At 36.2% G+C, this 16,158-nt stretch overlaps 1 protein-coding gene across 3 annotated transcripts in view; it reads left to right on the top strand.

Moving 5' to 3' along the window:
* Positions 1–16,158, top strand: part of HERC4 (HECT and RLD domain containing E3 ubiquitin protein ligase 4) — a 143,616-nt gene that overhangs the window by 93,558 nt on the left and 33,900 nt on the right. For 2 of the 3 annotated variants that reach the window (XM_023205108.1, XM_023205110.2), the window contains 5 exons: positions 2,249–2,368; positions 10,156–10,179; positions 12,283–12,381; positions 14,133–14,300; positions 14,523–14,666. In XM_023205108.1, coding sequence (XP_023060876.1) covers positions 2,249–2,368; positions 10,156–10,179; positions 12,283–12,381; positions 14,133–14,300; positions 14,523–14,666 — 555 coding nt within the window. The remainder of the gene's footprint in view (positions 1–2,248; positions 2,369–10,155; positions 10,180–12,282; positions 12,382–14,132; positions 14,301–14,522; positions 14,667–16,158) is intronic. The other variant, XM_023205109.2, reaches the window with a different exon arrangement.

Raw genomic sequence — 16,158 nt, 5'->3', positions numbered from 1 at the left:
TCCAGGATTTGGTCTATCTTAGTGAACATTTCATATATAATTGTTAGGTGAAGTGTTCTATGACAGTGAGTGCAAGTTGGTTTAAATTTTCAGATCATCTATACTTGCTGGTTTTGTCTATTTTTTTCTATCAGTTAATGAGAGCAGTGTTAAAAATCTCCAACTATGATGGCGGTTCTGTTGATTTCTCTTTCATTTATTTTCAAGGTCTGCTATTTTGGATTGTTGTGACTTCTTGGTGAATTAATCCTTTTATTATTATGAAATGTGCCCCTTTTCCTCTGGAAATGCTTGTTTTGAACTCTTACTGTAAGAGTAGCCTCTCTGGCCAGGTGCAGTGGCTCACCCCTGTAATCCCAGCACTTTGGGAGGCCGAGGTGGGCGGATCATGAGGTCAGGAGATGGAGACCATCCTGGCTAATATGGTGAAACCCCGTCTCTACTAAAAATACAAAAAAAAAAAAAAAAAACCCGGGCGTAGTGGCGGTCGCCTGTAGTCCCAGCTACTCAGGAGGCTGAGGCAGGAGAATGGCATGAACCTGGGAGACGGAGCTTGCAGTGAGCCGAGATTATGCCACTGCATTCCAGCCTGGGCAACAGGGCTAGACTTCATCTCAGGAAAAAGAAAAAGGAGTAGCCTCTCAGCTGTACTTTCTGTTGGTTTATTGGGTTTGAGTTTTATTTATTTATTTATTTATTTATTTATTTATTTATTTATTTATTTACTTACTTACTTACTTACTTACTTACTTACTTTTAGCAGGTCTTACTTTGTGCATTCATGGTTTAGAGTTAGCCAAGGATGTGGGGGGAGTTTGCACACAGATTTTGGGGCTTCGTCTTCTGGATTTCTTTCTTTGATTTTTTTATTCCTCACTGGCTGGCTGTGCTGGCAGCTTCACTCTTTGTCTATTAAAGACTGCTGCTTTCTGCTTGAGCTCTATCCTCTGCTTGTGTCCATTCCTGTTTCTGCCTACTTTTGGTGGATCTTCAGTGTTTTTAAGTATAGCAGTTTTCTTAAATGTATTGTCTAGAGTTATAATTGTTAGTGTCAGGAAGATTAGTCTGATACAAAGTCTTCTGCTATATTTAGTACCAGAATTCCTCTAGTCTCTTTTACTTTAGAATAGCTCCTTTTTTTTTTTTCAATCCCTGCTACCTTGACTTTTTGAAGACTCTTGGCCAGTTTTCTTATAAAAGTTTCATAATCAGGATTTGTCTGATTGTTTCCTCCTGGTGATGTTTATTTAACTTGTTCCTCTCTCCCTTGTATTTCCTGTAACCTAGAATTTAGATTAGAAGACTTGATTGGATTTGGGTTAAACCGTTTTTCCTTCATAGATGATTCCTATGCTTCTTGTTGATTTATATCACCAAGAACATAATATTTCGTTGTTCCAATGTTGGTGATGATTAGTTAGATCACTTGATTAAGATGGTGCTCTGCACTGTAAAGATTTGTTCTTTGTAATTAATAGGTAATCTCTGGGGTGGTAATTTGCATCCTCTTCATTTTTCACGTCATGTCCAGATATCACTTCCTAAAATTTATTCTAATCAGATGCCAGCACAGAGCAACACTTAACAAGCATTAGCTGCTATTATTATTAAGGTCCCATTTCCCAACCATAAGTCTTTATAGTGTCTAGTTTATATATGCCATATACACTTTAATCATCCATATCTCATACTGTGTTGTAGTTATAAAGACATGTCTTTCTTTTCTAGATTTTGGGGTACTGAATGCAGATATCACATCTTACAAATCTTTGGGTCTCCCATAGCACTTAACTAGCATTTTGCATATAGTAGGCACTCAGTAATTATTTTTTGTAGGAAGAAAATATTAGCTAAGAATATCCCCAAAGCATTTTTTTCTTTAGACGTTTTAAATTTCTCTGTCTTGACTGGGTGCAGTGGCTCACACCTGTAATCCCAGCACTTTGGGAGGCTGAGGTGGGCGGATCCCAAGGTCAGGAGATCGAGACCATCCTGGCTAACACAGTGAAACCCCGTCTCTACTAAAAATACAAAAAATTAGCCGGGCGTGGTGGCAGGCGCCTGTAGTCCCAGCTACTCGGGAGGCTGAAGCAGGAGAATGTCGTGAACCCGGGAGTTGGAGCTTGCAGTGAGATGATATTGTGCCACTGCACTCCAGCTGGGGCAACAGAGCAAGACTCCATCTCAAAAAAAAAAAAAATTTCTCTGTCTTGAGTAAATTTAATGTCAATTACATTTTCTTTTGTAGGTAAATGAGAAAACGGGACAGATTATACAGTATGATAAATTTTATATACATGAAGTACAAGAATTGATAGATATAAGGAATGATTATATCAACTGGGTCCAACAGCAGGCCTATGGAATGGTAGGTTTTCTGTGCAATTTGTGATTTCATTTTTATGTATCATTTTAATGTATATGTATCTAATAAAAAAAAGAAATAATTACTTGGTTTTGAAATGAGAAAGTTTTTTCAGAACTTTTATCCATAACTTACTTTTTAAATAAAAAAAACATTGCAAAAGGAGTGCTATATATTATACAGTATTTAAATACAAACATTCTACTCTTTTACCAAAGCCAAACCAAAGAGATGGATTACACTTAAAAAAAAAAAAAAAAAACTGCAAATGTGAAATGGATTTTTAACTCATTTATTTTCCATGAGATTGCCTCTTATTTCTCCAATGTTGAAAATACTGGCGTTCTTCATACTGAAACTCCTAAGAATGCATTATTGTTATGAAATTGGTGCTTCAAGACTACCAAAATAGGGCTGGGTGCGGTGGCTCATGCCTGTAATCTTAGCACTTTGGGAGCCCGAGACAGGTGGATTGCCTGAGCTCAGGATTTCAAGACCAGCCTGGGCAACATGACAAAATGCCATCTCTACTAAAAATTCAAAAAATTAGCCAAGTATGGTGGTACATGCCTGTAATCCCAGCTACTCAGAAGGTTGAGGCATGAGAATCACTTGAACCTAGGAGGTGGAGGTTGCAGTGAGCCGATTATATGTTTACTTTTATTTCAGATTTTTTATATAAATGTAGGTGCACACATCTTTTTATGTGGCTAAGTCTTTAATAACTACACACTTACTATCCCATTAAAATAGTACCATGGTCTTACATAAAACTTGAATTAGGCACATAAAATTTTAATGCAGAAATGGGTAAGCAGCTAGATACAAAATAGGTTTACTATTCTTATTTGCTAGCCTTTTTTGTATATTTGAGGCCCACTTTTCTGCACACAGGTAATTTAATATGTATGCAGCAGTTATATAATAGAAGGGTGAGTAACCTTTCATTGCTTGCTAGGCACCAGCTTGTAAGCTTCTTGTGGATGGGTATGTCAGTCAACCAGCACCTGTGACAGTGTTTAGAATATGTCTAGTAAGCACTAAGAAAGTACAGTAGTTTTTGAATGGCAATCTGGCTACTGCATGCTGTTTTTAGGATACTCCCACCTCCCAGAATCAGGTTGCTTCTAGACATCTTTTCCTTAGTGCAGTTGGGTCTGGGCTGGGAGAGACTCATTGACTTTTCTCCTGAGTCACCTTGAGGCTGGGTCAGGTTTATAGCCATTCTGTAGATTTAGGTGTAGTCACTTGCTTATTCAACAAACAATGAGAATCTGTTATATAACAGGCACTGATTTAGGTATTAGAAATACAGTGGTGAACCAGGCAGAGCCTTGTTTCTCCTGGCATTCGTAATCTAGTGGGCAAGATTAGTAATAGTCAAACAAGGCAAAAAATACCAGCTAATAATATGTACTTTTAAAATGAGGGCACTTAGTAAAGATAGGTTTCAGAAAAGACTTGTCTAATGAAGTATGAGTGTTAATCTGAATGACAAGGAGTAGCCCTTTAAGATCAGGGCAGAGAGAATTTCAAGAACAATGAACATTTGTTCATTTGACTTTGTGAACATAGTTCACAAAGCTATATTTTAGTAGATTAGGGGAGAGGAAATGATGAGTTTGACTAGGATGATAGTTGTTTAGATGGAAGAAGGAAATGGACTTGGAATACTGGAGATAAAAGGGAATCTTGGCGACAAAAGGAAAATAAAAATCACTGATGGATTGGATATGAAGTGAGGAAAGGACTTTAGGTGAAAACAAGCTTGACATGATTGAAGGATAGAAAAAAGCCAGGATGGGGACGGGCCTGTTGGTTCATGCCTGTAATCCCAGCACTTTGGGAGACCAAGGTGGGTGGATCACAAGGTCAGGAGTTAGAGACCAGGCTGGCCAACTAGTGAAATCCCGTCTCTAATAAAACTATACAAAATTAGCCAGGCATGGTGATGGGCGCCTGTAATCCCACTCCTCAGGAGGCTGAGGCAGGAGCATCGCTTGAACCCAGGAGACGGAGGTTGCAGTGAGCCTAGATCGCACCATTGCACCCCAGCATGGGCGACACTGTGAGACTCCATTTCAAAAAGAAAAGAAAAGAAAAAGAAAGAAAGGAAAAGAAAAGAAAAGAGCCAGCATGGCTTATGGGAGTGAGGAGGGAACAGAGAAATGGGCAGGGGCCAAATCATAGACAGTTTAGTAAACCAGGATTAGGAATTTGGATTTTATCTAACGTGTTACGATAAACAGTGGAAACTTAATCTGGTCTTTTTGAATAATCACTTTGTTGGCTTTGTAGGGAACGGGACTGACATGAAAGATGGAGATCCATGAGAAAGCTATGTTTTAGTAGATTAGGGGAGAGGAAATGATGAGTTTGACTAGGATGATGGCTGTTTAGACGGAAGAAGGAAATGGACTTGGAATACATCTTGGAGATAAAAGGAAATCTTGGTGACAAAAGGAAAATAAAAATCACTGATGAATTGGATATGAAGTGAGGAAAGGAGAGAAATCCACAAAGATTAAAAAGCAGGTGTGGTAGGGGGAAAACTAGGAGAGTCTTGGAAACCATAATTTAAAAGTGAAAGAGAGACTGTTGAATGCTCCAGAGAAGGAGGATGAAACCATAGTATTGACAGTGAATTTGGTTACGTGAAGGTAATTTGTAACCTTGATAATACCATTCTAGGGTTGGGGTGTTGTAAAGAGAAATTTAGAGGTAAGGAAGCAGTAACAATCATTGGCAATACTTTGAAGAAGTTCTGCATTGAAGAGGAGCAAAAAAAAAAAAAAAAAATGGAGTGGTAGCTGGAATCAAGGGATAATTTTTTAAGAAAGAAAATAATTGACCTCAGCGGAGTTTTGAATAAATATTTCCTTTTTTCTTCATCTCTGACCTAGGTAAAGCTTCTCAAACTCTTCCTTCAGAGAACCTGTGAAGGCAGGAGAAATAACATATCTCTTAAGGATTTAACCTTCCCTCAGCAAGACTTGAACTGAGGCTAATTTTCTGTCTTTAAATGCAAATTTTGCATTATGGGCATAATAGATATTTATTGCAATATAAAAGAGATTTAATGTATTTGCCATTGAGGAAAACTGGTTCTTCAGAAAATGAACCTTGTTCTTACCACGACTTTGCATATAAACCCTCACACACCATCCAGGGTACCCTAGGTCTTTTAGCAGTGTTTTTGAAAGGATTCAGAACATTTGGAGGGATATGTGGAGCCTTTTAAAGAAGAACAATTTCTTAAGAAGCCCAGTGTTCACTTACATATTATATAAATATATACACACATTAAACTAGTACTAAACTCTTGGTGCTCAGCTCTTATAAGAACTCTAAGACCACAACAAATTTGTAATTATAAATAACATTACAGTCTGGATGTGGTGGCTCACGTCTGTAATCCCAGCACTTTGGGAGGCTAATGTGGGCAGATCACCTGAGGTCAGGAGTTCAAGACCAGCCTGGCCAATATGGCAAAACCCCATCTCTACTAAAAATACAAAAATTAGCCAAGCGTGGTGGCGGGCACCTGTAATCGCAGCTACTTGGGAGGCTGAGGCAGGAGAATGGCTTGAACCCAGGAGGCAGAGGTTGCAGTGAGCTGAGATTGCACCGTTGCACTTCAGCCTGGGTGACAAGAGTGAGACTCCATCTCAAAAAATAAATAAATAATAAATAACATTACAAATTGGAAAATTAATTTATTATGGAGGATGTTGTGATGATTAAGAATTCTAGCTCACAACATAAATATATATGATGAGAAAGCAGAGTAACTTTTATGAAAAAGTGCCTGGGTTCAGATCCCACCTCAGCATATATTGAGTTCTGTTCTTGGGAAAATTACTTAATCTCTCTGAGATTTCATTTTGTTTTCTGTAAATTAGAATGTTAGTACCTACCTTAAAAAGTTTTAAGAAGATTAATTTATATGATCCCTCTGAAGGACTTAGAGTAATTTCTGGCACATAGTTAAGTCTTTATAAAATGGTGATTATTATTGCTGGCTACCTTGACACAGGCTACAAATTTGGCAGTAGCTTTTATTCTGACGTGTCTAATAACTCTGTTCTCTTGCTGCCTTTCTCTATGTGCACTACAATGAAACATTTTCTAAGAGTACTTTCTAGGTACTATTCTCAGTTTCCTTACCCTCCTTTAACTTTGCTTTTAAATTGTTTGTAAAAATACCTTATTGGTTACTACCAAACTCTTTGCCATTTTTTCTTCCCTTTCTGATACTTTAATTATCTTTATCTGGTTTTTCCTTTGGTGCTTCTCTCTCTTAGAAAAATGATTTTACCTAATGTCTAATCATCTCTTTTTCTCAAGTTTTGCATGTCCTATTATTTTTCATATTCTTGCCAGTTCACGTCTTTCTCTTCCAATTTTTAGTGTAACCAGATTATATTCTGCTTAGTATAGGTTAGTCGCACTATAAATTCTAACATTATCTTATTGACTTCCCCAATGTATAATGATATGCATAGCATCTATATCTACTTACGTATAGTAATAAAAAAGATAATGCATAAATACTAATATTTCATTATTTAGCTAAGGAGGAAATCCATCTCCCATACTATAAACTCCCTTGGTGTATAGTATAGTTATCAAGCAGGCCATAGATGAATTTTTATAGGCTTTTTTTTTCTTATTTAAACTTTCTTACTTAGTAATAGCACTTTTTAAATGTCCTACAAGAGGAATATTGGTGATGTGAAGGCTGTGCATGTGTGAGGATAGGGATATATTGAAAGTCTCTGCACCTTCCTTTCAATTTTGCTGTGAACCTAAAGCTGCTTTAAAATAATAAAGTTCTTTTTTCAAAAAAAAGTCCCACAAGGTATACTCTAAAAGGATTTTGGTTGTTCCTTTTATATTGCCTTCTAGCTAAACTGAGTGTATAATCTAATAGGCTTTTTTGCAGGACAGTCTCTAAAGACTTTCACCTTGTTTACACTGCCAATAGGAGCACTTACGTAGTAATAACTTGGTACTCTGAATTTTTTGAAAGAAATTCTTGTCAATAATAATCTTCCTCTGAATAGGATTTGCATAGAGTGATGTTTTGCTTATGCTTACACACTGCTTTGGCTTTACTTAGCACAATATAGTGAGAGAACCCAAAGTCTTTGCTATTTGCTAATATCTTAAATCCTCCAATAATACCCCTGGTGACATGTGAGAACTTAGTCAACTACAGAGTTAAAGAGAACAGTCCACACAAGACTGCCTTCACTTCTGATACCAATTGTGAGTTTGGGGAGCGTCCCCCAAACTACCCTTAGGTTTGATAATTTGCTACAAGACCTCCCAGAACTTATTGAAAATTGTTACACTGATGATTAGAGTTTATTACAGAGAAAGGATAGTGGGTTAAAATCAGCCAAGGGTCCTTTTGACTCTCTGAGCAGCATCATGACATTTGGCAAGAACAAGCACCTTATGAAAGATGACAAATAGGGAGCCAAGAAGTGGTTGATCTACTTTCTAAAAAAGATTGGTATGGTATGAAAGTACATGCTATGTTTAGTATAAGAAATATTGGAGAGAAACACTAGTCACCAGGACTCAAGGAACCAAAATTATATCTGATGGCCTCAAGGGTTGTGTGTATTTGAAGTGAACCTTTCTGATCTGCAAATGATGAAATTGCATTTTAAAACTCCAAGCTGACTACTGAGGATGTTGAGGCGCTAAACTACCTAACTTCCATAGCATGGATCGTACCTGTGACAGAATGAGTTGCATGGCCAAAAATTGGTAGATCATGAAAGAAGCTCATGTTAATGTCAAGACCACTGATGGTCATTTGCTTCATCTGTTCTGTGTTGGTTTTACTAAGCAACGCAACAGTCAGATACGGAAGACCTCTTACTCTCAGCACCAACAGGTCCACCAAATCCAGAAGAAGGTGATGAAAATCATGATCCAAGAGGTTCAGACAAGTGACTTGAAAGAAGTGGTCAATAAATTGATTCCTGACAACATTGGAAAAGATAAAGAAAAGGCTTGCCCGTCTATTTATCCTCTCCATGCTTGTCCTTGTTAGATAAGTAAAAATGCTGAAGATGCCCAAGTTTGAATTGGGAAAACCAGGGAACTTCGTGGTGATGGTAGTAGTTCTAGAAAGGCTACTGGGGATGTAACAGGTGCTAAAGTTATATGAGCTGATGGATGTGGACCACAAATACAAGAATCTGTTTAAAATTCAGGCTTTTGGCCGAGCACAGTGGCTCACGCCTGTAATCTCAGCACTTTGGGAGCCTGAGGCGGGCGGATCACGAGGTACGGAGTTCGAAACCAGGCTAACCAACATGGAGAAACCCCTCTCTACTAAAAATATAAAATTAGCCAGGCCTGGTGGCACATGCCTATAATCCCAGCTACTCGGGAGGCTGAGGCAGGGGAATCGCTTGAACCCTGGAGGCAGAAGTTGTGGTGAGACGAGATGGCATCATTGCACTCCAGCCTGGACAACAAGAGCCAAATTCTGTCTCAAAAAAAAAGAGAGAGAGAAAAATTTAGGCTTTTAATAGTGACAGATGAAAAGTTCCATCTGTGAAAAAAATCAGCCAAAATCTGCACATAGGGCAGAGTCTGGGAAAGATAATCAGAGGCAGAGTTTCTGTTGTCCTTTCCTTATAGTCATGAATGAATTACTTTCCTGGCATAGATGTATGATACAGAGTATTTCCAGCCAAGGAAGCTCACCAGAAACCTGGTGCCCAGAGTTTTTACTGGGGTTCAGTCACATTCTGCTCATGTAGGAACCTCTAGTTCCCAGCTCTTCTGGAGGCAGAACTGACAGCACATGGCCCAAGCCCCTATCATAAGTCACATTGTCCGGTGGCTAAAGCTCTAGGCAAACAAAGACACTCCTATCAGGCTTGCTATTCCACAGGTCTGTAGGTCACCTCCTGGGAACCTAGGGCAATGCTCTCTTCTGGGGTCAAATTAATTCCTCATAACACAAAGTACCATCCACACATTTAGTAACATAGTTCTGAATATTCTAGTGCTTTACATGAGTCTGCTCTGAGCATATATGGAAGCTTTCTACAAGAAAATGTACATTTCTGTTCAATAAAGTGGTAAGCTTTCATTGTAATTTCCACTATTACTTCCTTAATAAATATATCTTTCTCTCTTTATTTATTTTTGCTTACCAACCCTTTTGCCCTGTCCTGTACTTTCTATTTTAAATTAGTTCAGTTTTAAAGAATGTTTAATGTAAGATACCTTATGTTTTACTGTTTTTTTTTCTGTCAAATAGAAACAATTTATGGCTTATTTTTTCTCACTTTGTGTCCATATAGCATTTTAATCTACTAAACACTGTCAAACATTTTGCTGAGATTTTAGAAGTCTTAAAGTCTAAGGAATGTTTTTTCTATTTTTTAAGTAGAAAAACTGAGCCATAAAATTATTTTTTTAAGACCAAGCCAGGCATAGGATTCGTTTTCTTGTTCTGCCTAAATTCTGCAAATGGGGGTGTTTAATTGCTGAAAACAAATTTCATTATGTTCAAGCTCAATAATTTTATGGTCACAAGGTACCTGAAACAAAGATCTTACATTTATAGATATATATATATATATAAGATGCGTGTGTAGGGGGTGTATTTTATTGTAGATGTATTTTCTACCTCATTACTTCAATATTCTGCTGTAGCAAAATATATGAAATGCTACCTTGAATAGAAATAGTTAAATTTGGACACTAACATTGCTCTTTCCTCGTTATTGTTATATTCTGCACTGCTGTCTTAGGATGTCAACCATGGATTAACTGAGGTAAGTTTGGTGTAATAAAGCTCATGTTCAGAGTAAGATATACTCCATTTTCTCCTAAGTAATAGAGGAACCAAAGATTCCTTTTTTTGTTGTGGTTTAAAAATGTAAATAAATATATATGTATCATTTTTAAAAATCGAGTCTGTAGAGATTAACTTGTATAACATTCCAGAAGTTTTCTGAAGAAAATGAAATTCTGTTAACATTCCACCTATATGATGCCTCAACAATATTTGCTTCAGATCTATCCTCCTCAGGTCTTCCAGTATAAAATGTAATGTGTCCTCAGAATATAAAAAAGCAAACTTTTATTTTAAAATTTAGCAAATGCCTACCTAATGTGGCTGAAAACATTTTATATTAGAGAAGTAAAACAAATATCATTTTTAAAATTGATTAGTTGATACTCAGAATGGTCACAAAGTTAAACTTTTTGTATGATATCTTTCTCACTTCTAATATATAAAGTTTTAGCACTTTGGTTTAAGTAATCCACAACCCTAGACTACACTTTTAACACTTGGGAACATTATAAAACTTTCTTTATCTGTTATAGATGTTAGGTTTTGCTTTGATTTGCTTTTTGTTCGTTGTTGTGTTTTTCGCAACACTTGAACCAATGAAGCATTTTGAATTAGCTTTAAATTATAGCTCTAATATTGTTTGCTTCCTCATTGTCAAGTATAATTAGCACATAAAAATTTGAAACAGAGTTTTGAAGCCAAAGGGTACTTTAGAGATATCTAAATCTTTTTAATTTTGGAGAAGCAAAATTGGTATTTATGATCATTAGCTAGGCAGTGCCACAAATATAGGATGGAGGTAAACCTTGTCACATGAAAAATACTGAAAAGTGAATGTTTAGAATGGAATAAAATACAATTTAGGGAGAGCGTGATTAGGACTTCAAATATTTAAACTACGTACACTTCCAGCAGGGGCAAAACAAAGACTAAATGATGCACAGTGATAAATAGAAATGCAGATTCAGGCTGGGCGCAGTGGCTCACACCTGTAATCCCAGCACTTTGGGAGGCCGAGGCTGGCAGATCATGAGGTCAGGAGTTCAAGACTAGCCTGGCCAACCTAGTGAAACCCCATCTCAACAGTGGGCGCCTGTAATCCCAGCTACTTGGGAGGCTGAGGCAGGAGAATCACTTGAACCCAGGAGGCAAAGGTTGCAGTGAGCCTAGATTGCGCCATTGCACTCCAGCCTGGGCGACAGTGCGAGACTCTGTCTGGAAAAAAAAAAGAAAGAAAAAGAAATGCAGATTCAGACTATAAAGAACTATCTAATCACTAAGGAGTGGATTGTTTTATGGTGTATTAATTCTTCATTAGAAGTCTTATAGCAGAGGTTCTGAGTCAGGCCAGGGCAGGCATAAAGATATTGTCTTATTGGGTAGACGGTGGAAGTAGGTCCTCATCCAACTACAAGAATGTGTGACTGGCAATTCATAACTCTTTATATTTTACTGTACTGTTAAAATACTTAGCAATCAATACATTACCTACTAGGATAAGTAATTGTCTATGAAGTGTCTAATGTCTGATAATGGTAATAGATCAGTTTTCCTAACTTTAAAGGCTAACAGAATAGTAACACTAAATGATACATTTTTGTATATTAAGTAAGTGAACAGATGTTGGACTCATAATAATTTTGACATCCTAATGACATTATACTCAATAAGTATCTGTTAAGTGAAGAAATAGACAGATTACTTATTAGCCTCAGTTGCTGCAGTTGCCTTAACATGTAAGAATTGGCTACAGTATTTAACATAGGAGCCCCCAATTTTAGAACAAATTTGCAGCCTCATTCACTGAGATTTGCAATTAACATATGCTAAGCAAGAGATACTTGCAGTATGTGATTGTATAGACTCTCAAGTATACAGTTGCCCCCTAAAATTGGGAATTGGGTTTATTCCAATGCCTCATTTAATTTTTAATAATTCTGTAAGTAGCATGTTTTATTTGTAATTCCAGAACCACGAGTGAATAAACAAAGAATGTAGTCCACTTTATAAGAAATGACAGCATCCACAATAAGTATATCACAAATCAACTTGTACTAATAAGTTAAATTTTTATTTCCAGTTGGCAGATATGCCTGTTACAATCTGTACATACCCATTTGTATTTGATGCTCAAGCAAAAACTACTCTGTTACAGACCGATGCAGTCTTACAGATGCAGGTAAAATATTGTATACTACTAATCTAATTTGAGAGGGATTTTTTAAATTGTTTCCTTGATGTTTTTGGACAGTAAATATTTGAAATTTTCCTAGGATCAGTAATGAAGGTACACAAAGTACTTTGGGTAGCTGTCAAGAAGATTGCTGCTTGTGATATGTATATTCTTATGAGGGCATTTATAAAAAAGGGTTGCAATGAAAATGGAATAACTTAACCTATAATAATTTTATATATTACAAATGGTATAAGCCTCTTTCATTACAGAAATATTCAGTCTTTATAAACCATATTACTAGTTTACTTGATAAGGTATTGGTTTGTTTCAAAATCTGGTTTCATTATATATCCCCTTTTTATATGCTTAGTAAGAGATGGAAGTCACTAGAGGTGAGAGATGTTAAAAGTAGGAAGCATTTGATCTCTTGTTAGGAAGAGGAGGTGAAATTTCCTTGAAGAAAGTTTTAATAATAAGGTATTAAACATTTTCCTGGGGTTGGTCACCATTATCTCCTATTCCTCTTTCTTTTCCCCTTCCTATCACCCTTTCCCATCCATTTTATGTTGAACATTCTTTCGTTTATAGAGAGGATTTTAAAAACTACTTCATATTTTGACTTTAAAGGGTTACAGTAAGTTTGCTTTATCATTTGATCCTGTAAATAAAAAAGATTTTGAGCTGCTTCCTCTGGTATAGAATATCTGACTATACCAACTAAGGATTAAAGAAAGCTTGAATGTTTAGTAGTCTAAAAGTATTTTTAAAAATTAAAAACCTTCAAATCTTGGTAACCATTTTTATTCTGTTCAAATAAATGCATTTGGTATTCTAAGTATTTTTGTAGTATTCTATATTAACAGCTAGTAAACCAGTTTTTTGGAGGTCTTTGTTAAAACAGTAAGTTAATAACTTGGTGATTTTACCATGGGATATTCCATTTTAGAACAAGAACTCAGGGAGAACTGTAATAAAAGAACAAAAGTTTTAAATGGTAAAAATCAAATCCTTGGTTCATGAGCACATACCATGATCACTCAGTTAAGTGAATTTGTGTAATACTTCCTTAGCCAGAGCATTCCTCATTCTCTTTGGTTTTTATTTTTTATTTTTGAGACAGAGTTTCAGTCTTGTCACCCAGGCTGTAGTGCAGTGGCACAGTCTCAGCTCACTGGAACCTCTGCCTCCTGGGTTCAAGCGATTCTCCTGCCTCCGCCTTCTGAGTAGCTGGGATTACAGGTGCCTGCCACCGTGCGCTGCTGATTTTGTATTTTTAGTAGAGACAGGGTTTCACCATGTTGGGCAGGCTGGTCTCGAACTCCTGACCTCAAGTAATCTGCCCTCATTGGCCTCCCAAAGTGCTGGGATTATGGGCGTGAACCACCGTGCCCAGCCTGTTCCTTATACTCTTTAAAGGTTTGTTTTTTTCTCCTCACTCTTTACCCTCCAGTGAATGTTTTTTAGAAAAACCAGTGCTCAGATTTATCAGTGTTACTATAGTTCTGTACTGGCTTACTTTAATAGTGTTATGAGTTATACATTATACATTAATATAAAAGCATTCAAAAGGGATACTCTTTATGCTCAGTTTATTAAGTTTTTATGCTGTACTGGATACTGTGTTAGGTGCTGTGTTAATTCAGTAGCACAGGAATTATAGAATACCTGTAACTAATAGGTAGATGTTAGCTTGTTTCAGTCACAGTAGCTTTATTGTAGCATTGCTGTTAAAATGTTAATCTTTTGTTTTCCAGATGGCTATTGATCAGGCCCACAGGCAGAACGTCTCCTCTCTTTTTCTCCCAGTGATTGAATCTGTGAATCCCTGCTTAATTCTAGTAGTGCGTAGAGAAAATATTGTAGGAGATGCAATGGAAGTCCTTAGGAAAACAAAGAACATAGATTACAAGAAGCCACTCAAGGTAATTTGACATTTTCTGTTGTATAATTGAGACTTTTATTCAGAAGCTGTTTAAAATTTTCCTATTTGTTTTTAGTGAATCTTTGAAACTTAATAAATAAAATTATGTATATTTTAAACTATTAATTGTAGAGTATTAGTAATAAATAACATGCTCTAGGGTCTCCAGAATGTACTTTCATTTCTTTACAGTCTATTCGGTGTTTGCATTGTGCTATTTTAGGTTATATTTGTTGGAGAAGATGCTGTGGATGCAGGAGGGGTGCGCAAAGAATTTTTCTTGCTCATCATGAGGGAATTATTGGACCCTAAGTATGGCATGTTTAGGTATTATGAAGATTCCAGGCTCATTTGGTTTTCTGATAAGGTAAAATGTCCAACCATCTAAATTACTTCTGTGTATATACCCATGTATTTATACCTGTATGTATCAAGTTAATTCATATCAAATAAGGAATTACTACTGAATTCCTAACATATAAGATCTGCTTTACTACAATTTGAAAAATTATAAACTTTGGACTTGGAGTTGTCAAACCGCTTTTGATGCTTACCACACATTTTAAATTAACAAAATAAATTAAGAGATGGGCAGCCAGAAAATCATGTTGACTATACCTTCTGCTGATTTCAATTTGAGAATTGAATAATAATCACAAGATTAACTTTTCTTCTGGGAAAAATTAATTTATCATTAGGGATCATTGATTTCTCTACCTTATCATTTAGAGCGGGTCAGCAGACTATAGCCCATTAGTCTCAAAAAAAAAAAAAAAAAAAGTCACACCCACTCTTTCAAGGCTACTTTCACGCTACAACAGCAGAGGCAGAGTTGAAGTAATTACAACAGTGACCCTATATCCAAGAAACCCCAAAATATTTGCCATCTGGTTCTTTATAGAAAGTTTGCTGACCCCATTTAGTGGATCATACGTGAAAAGGATAGATCAGTTTAGTAGAACTCCTGACTTGAAAGAAATTTAAATAGAATAGCTATTGGTTATAAAAACCTCAATGTAATATTTAATTATTCTGCCTGGAGGTTGGCTGTCTTGTGTGATGTTAGCAGTCATTGGTGCTTAGTACCTAGACTCATTAATTCTTCAGGGGTTGCAAAATGGTGTGCTACTCTAGTATTTCTTTTTCATTTATTAGCTTGGATACTTCTGTATAGAGAAATTTCCTCACATTTTTTGATTCCTTAGTAGTGCAATTCATAGGAAAGGATTCTATTTGGTTACCAATTTTTCAAAAGAATGAATTGGTTCATTAGCATGGTCTACTGGTAATAATTCATTTTTTTTTGGTTTTCCTTTCAAGTATCATTATGTATTCATAGGTTTAAACATACTTGATGTTTTTCAGTCCACTGCAGTTATTGTCTTTATTGATGCTCATATTGTCCCATCTTTGTTGAAGGAGAGCTCTTAAGGTTGGTGCCCAAGTCCTTTAGAAACAACGTATATGCTTTTTGGTACCTTCCTTGCTACCTTGTGTACTTACTATGACAGAATGTTCCAGACTTATCTTACACATTTACTGCCTAACAATAACAACATTACCACCAATATTATGACTACTAAAATTTTTTAAATTGTTTTTTCAGTTCTTTTTGTCCAAAGGGTATAATCTAATATAGATAGACAGCCAGATAATATAGTTTTGATATCATTTAAAATTGTTACACTCTATTGTTATACCACCAAGTGAATACTAATTTACGCTAAGTTGTTTTTAGGGATTGCTTGTTCAAATTCAATTTAGTTTTACAATAATATAAAATATCTATGTAGTTCCAAATTCAAATCTACAAAATAAGATGTGTTAAAAGAAGTCAAGCTCCACCTTGTTCTCCCCCT

Source organism: Piliocolobus tephrosceles, chromosome 9 (genome assembly GCF_002776525.5).
Source record: "Piliocolobus tephrosceles isolate RC106 chromosome 9, ASM277652v3, whole genome shotgun sequence".
NCBI classification, from domain to species: Eukaryota; Metazoa; Chordata; class Mammalia; order Primates; family Cercopithecidae; genus Piliocolobus; species Piliocolobus tephrosceles.
Note: the sequence above shows the minus strand (reverse complement) of the source record. Positions and strands in the feature narration are given on the sequence as shown.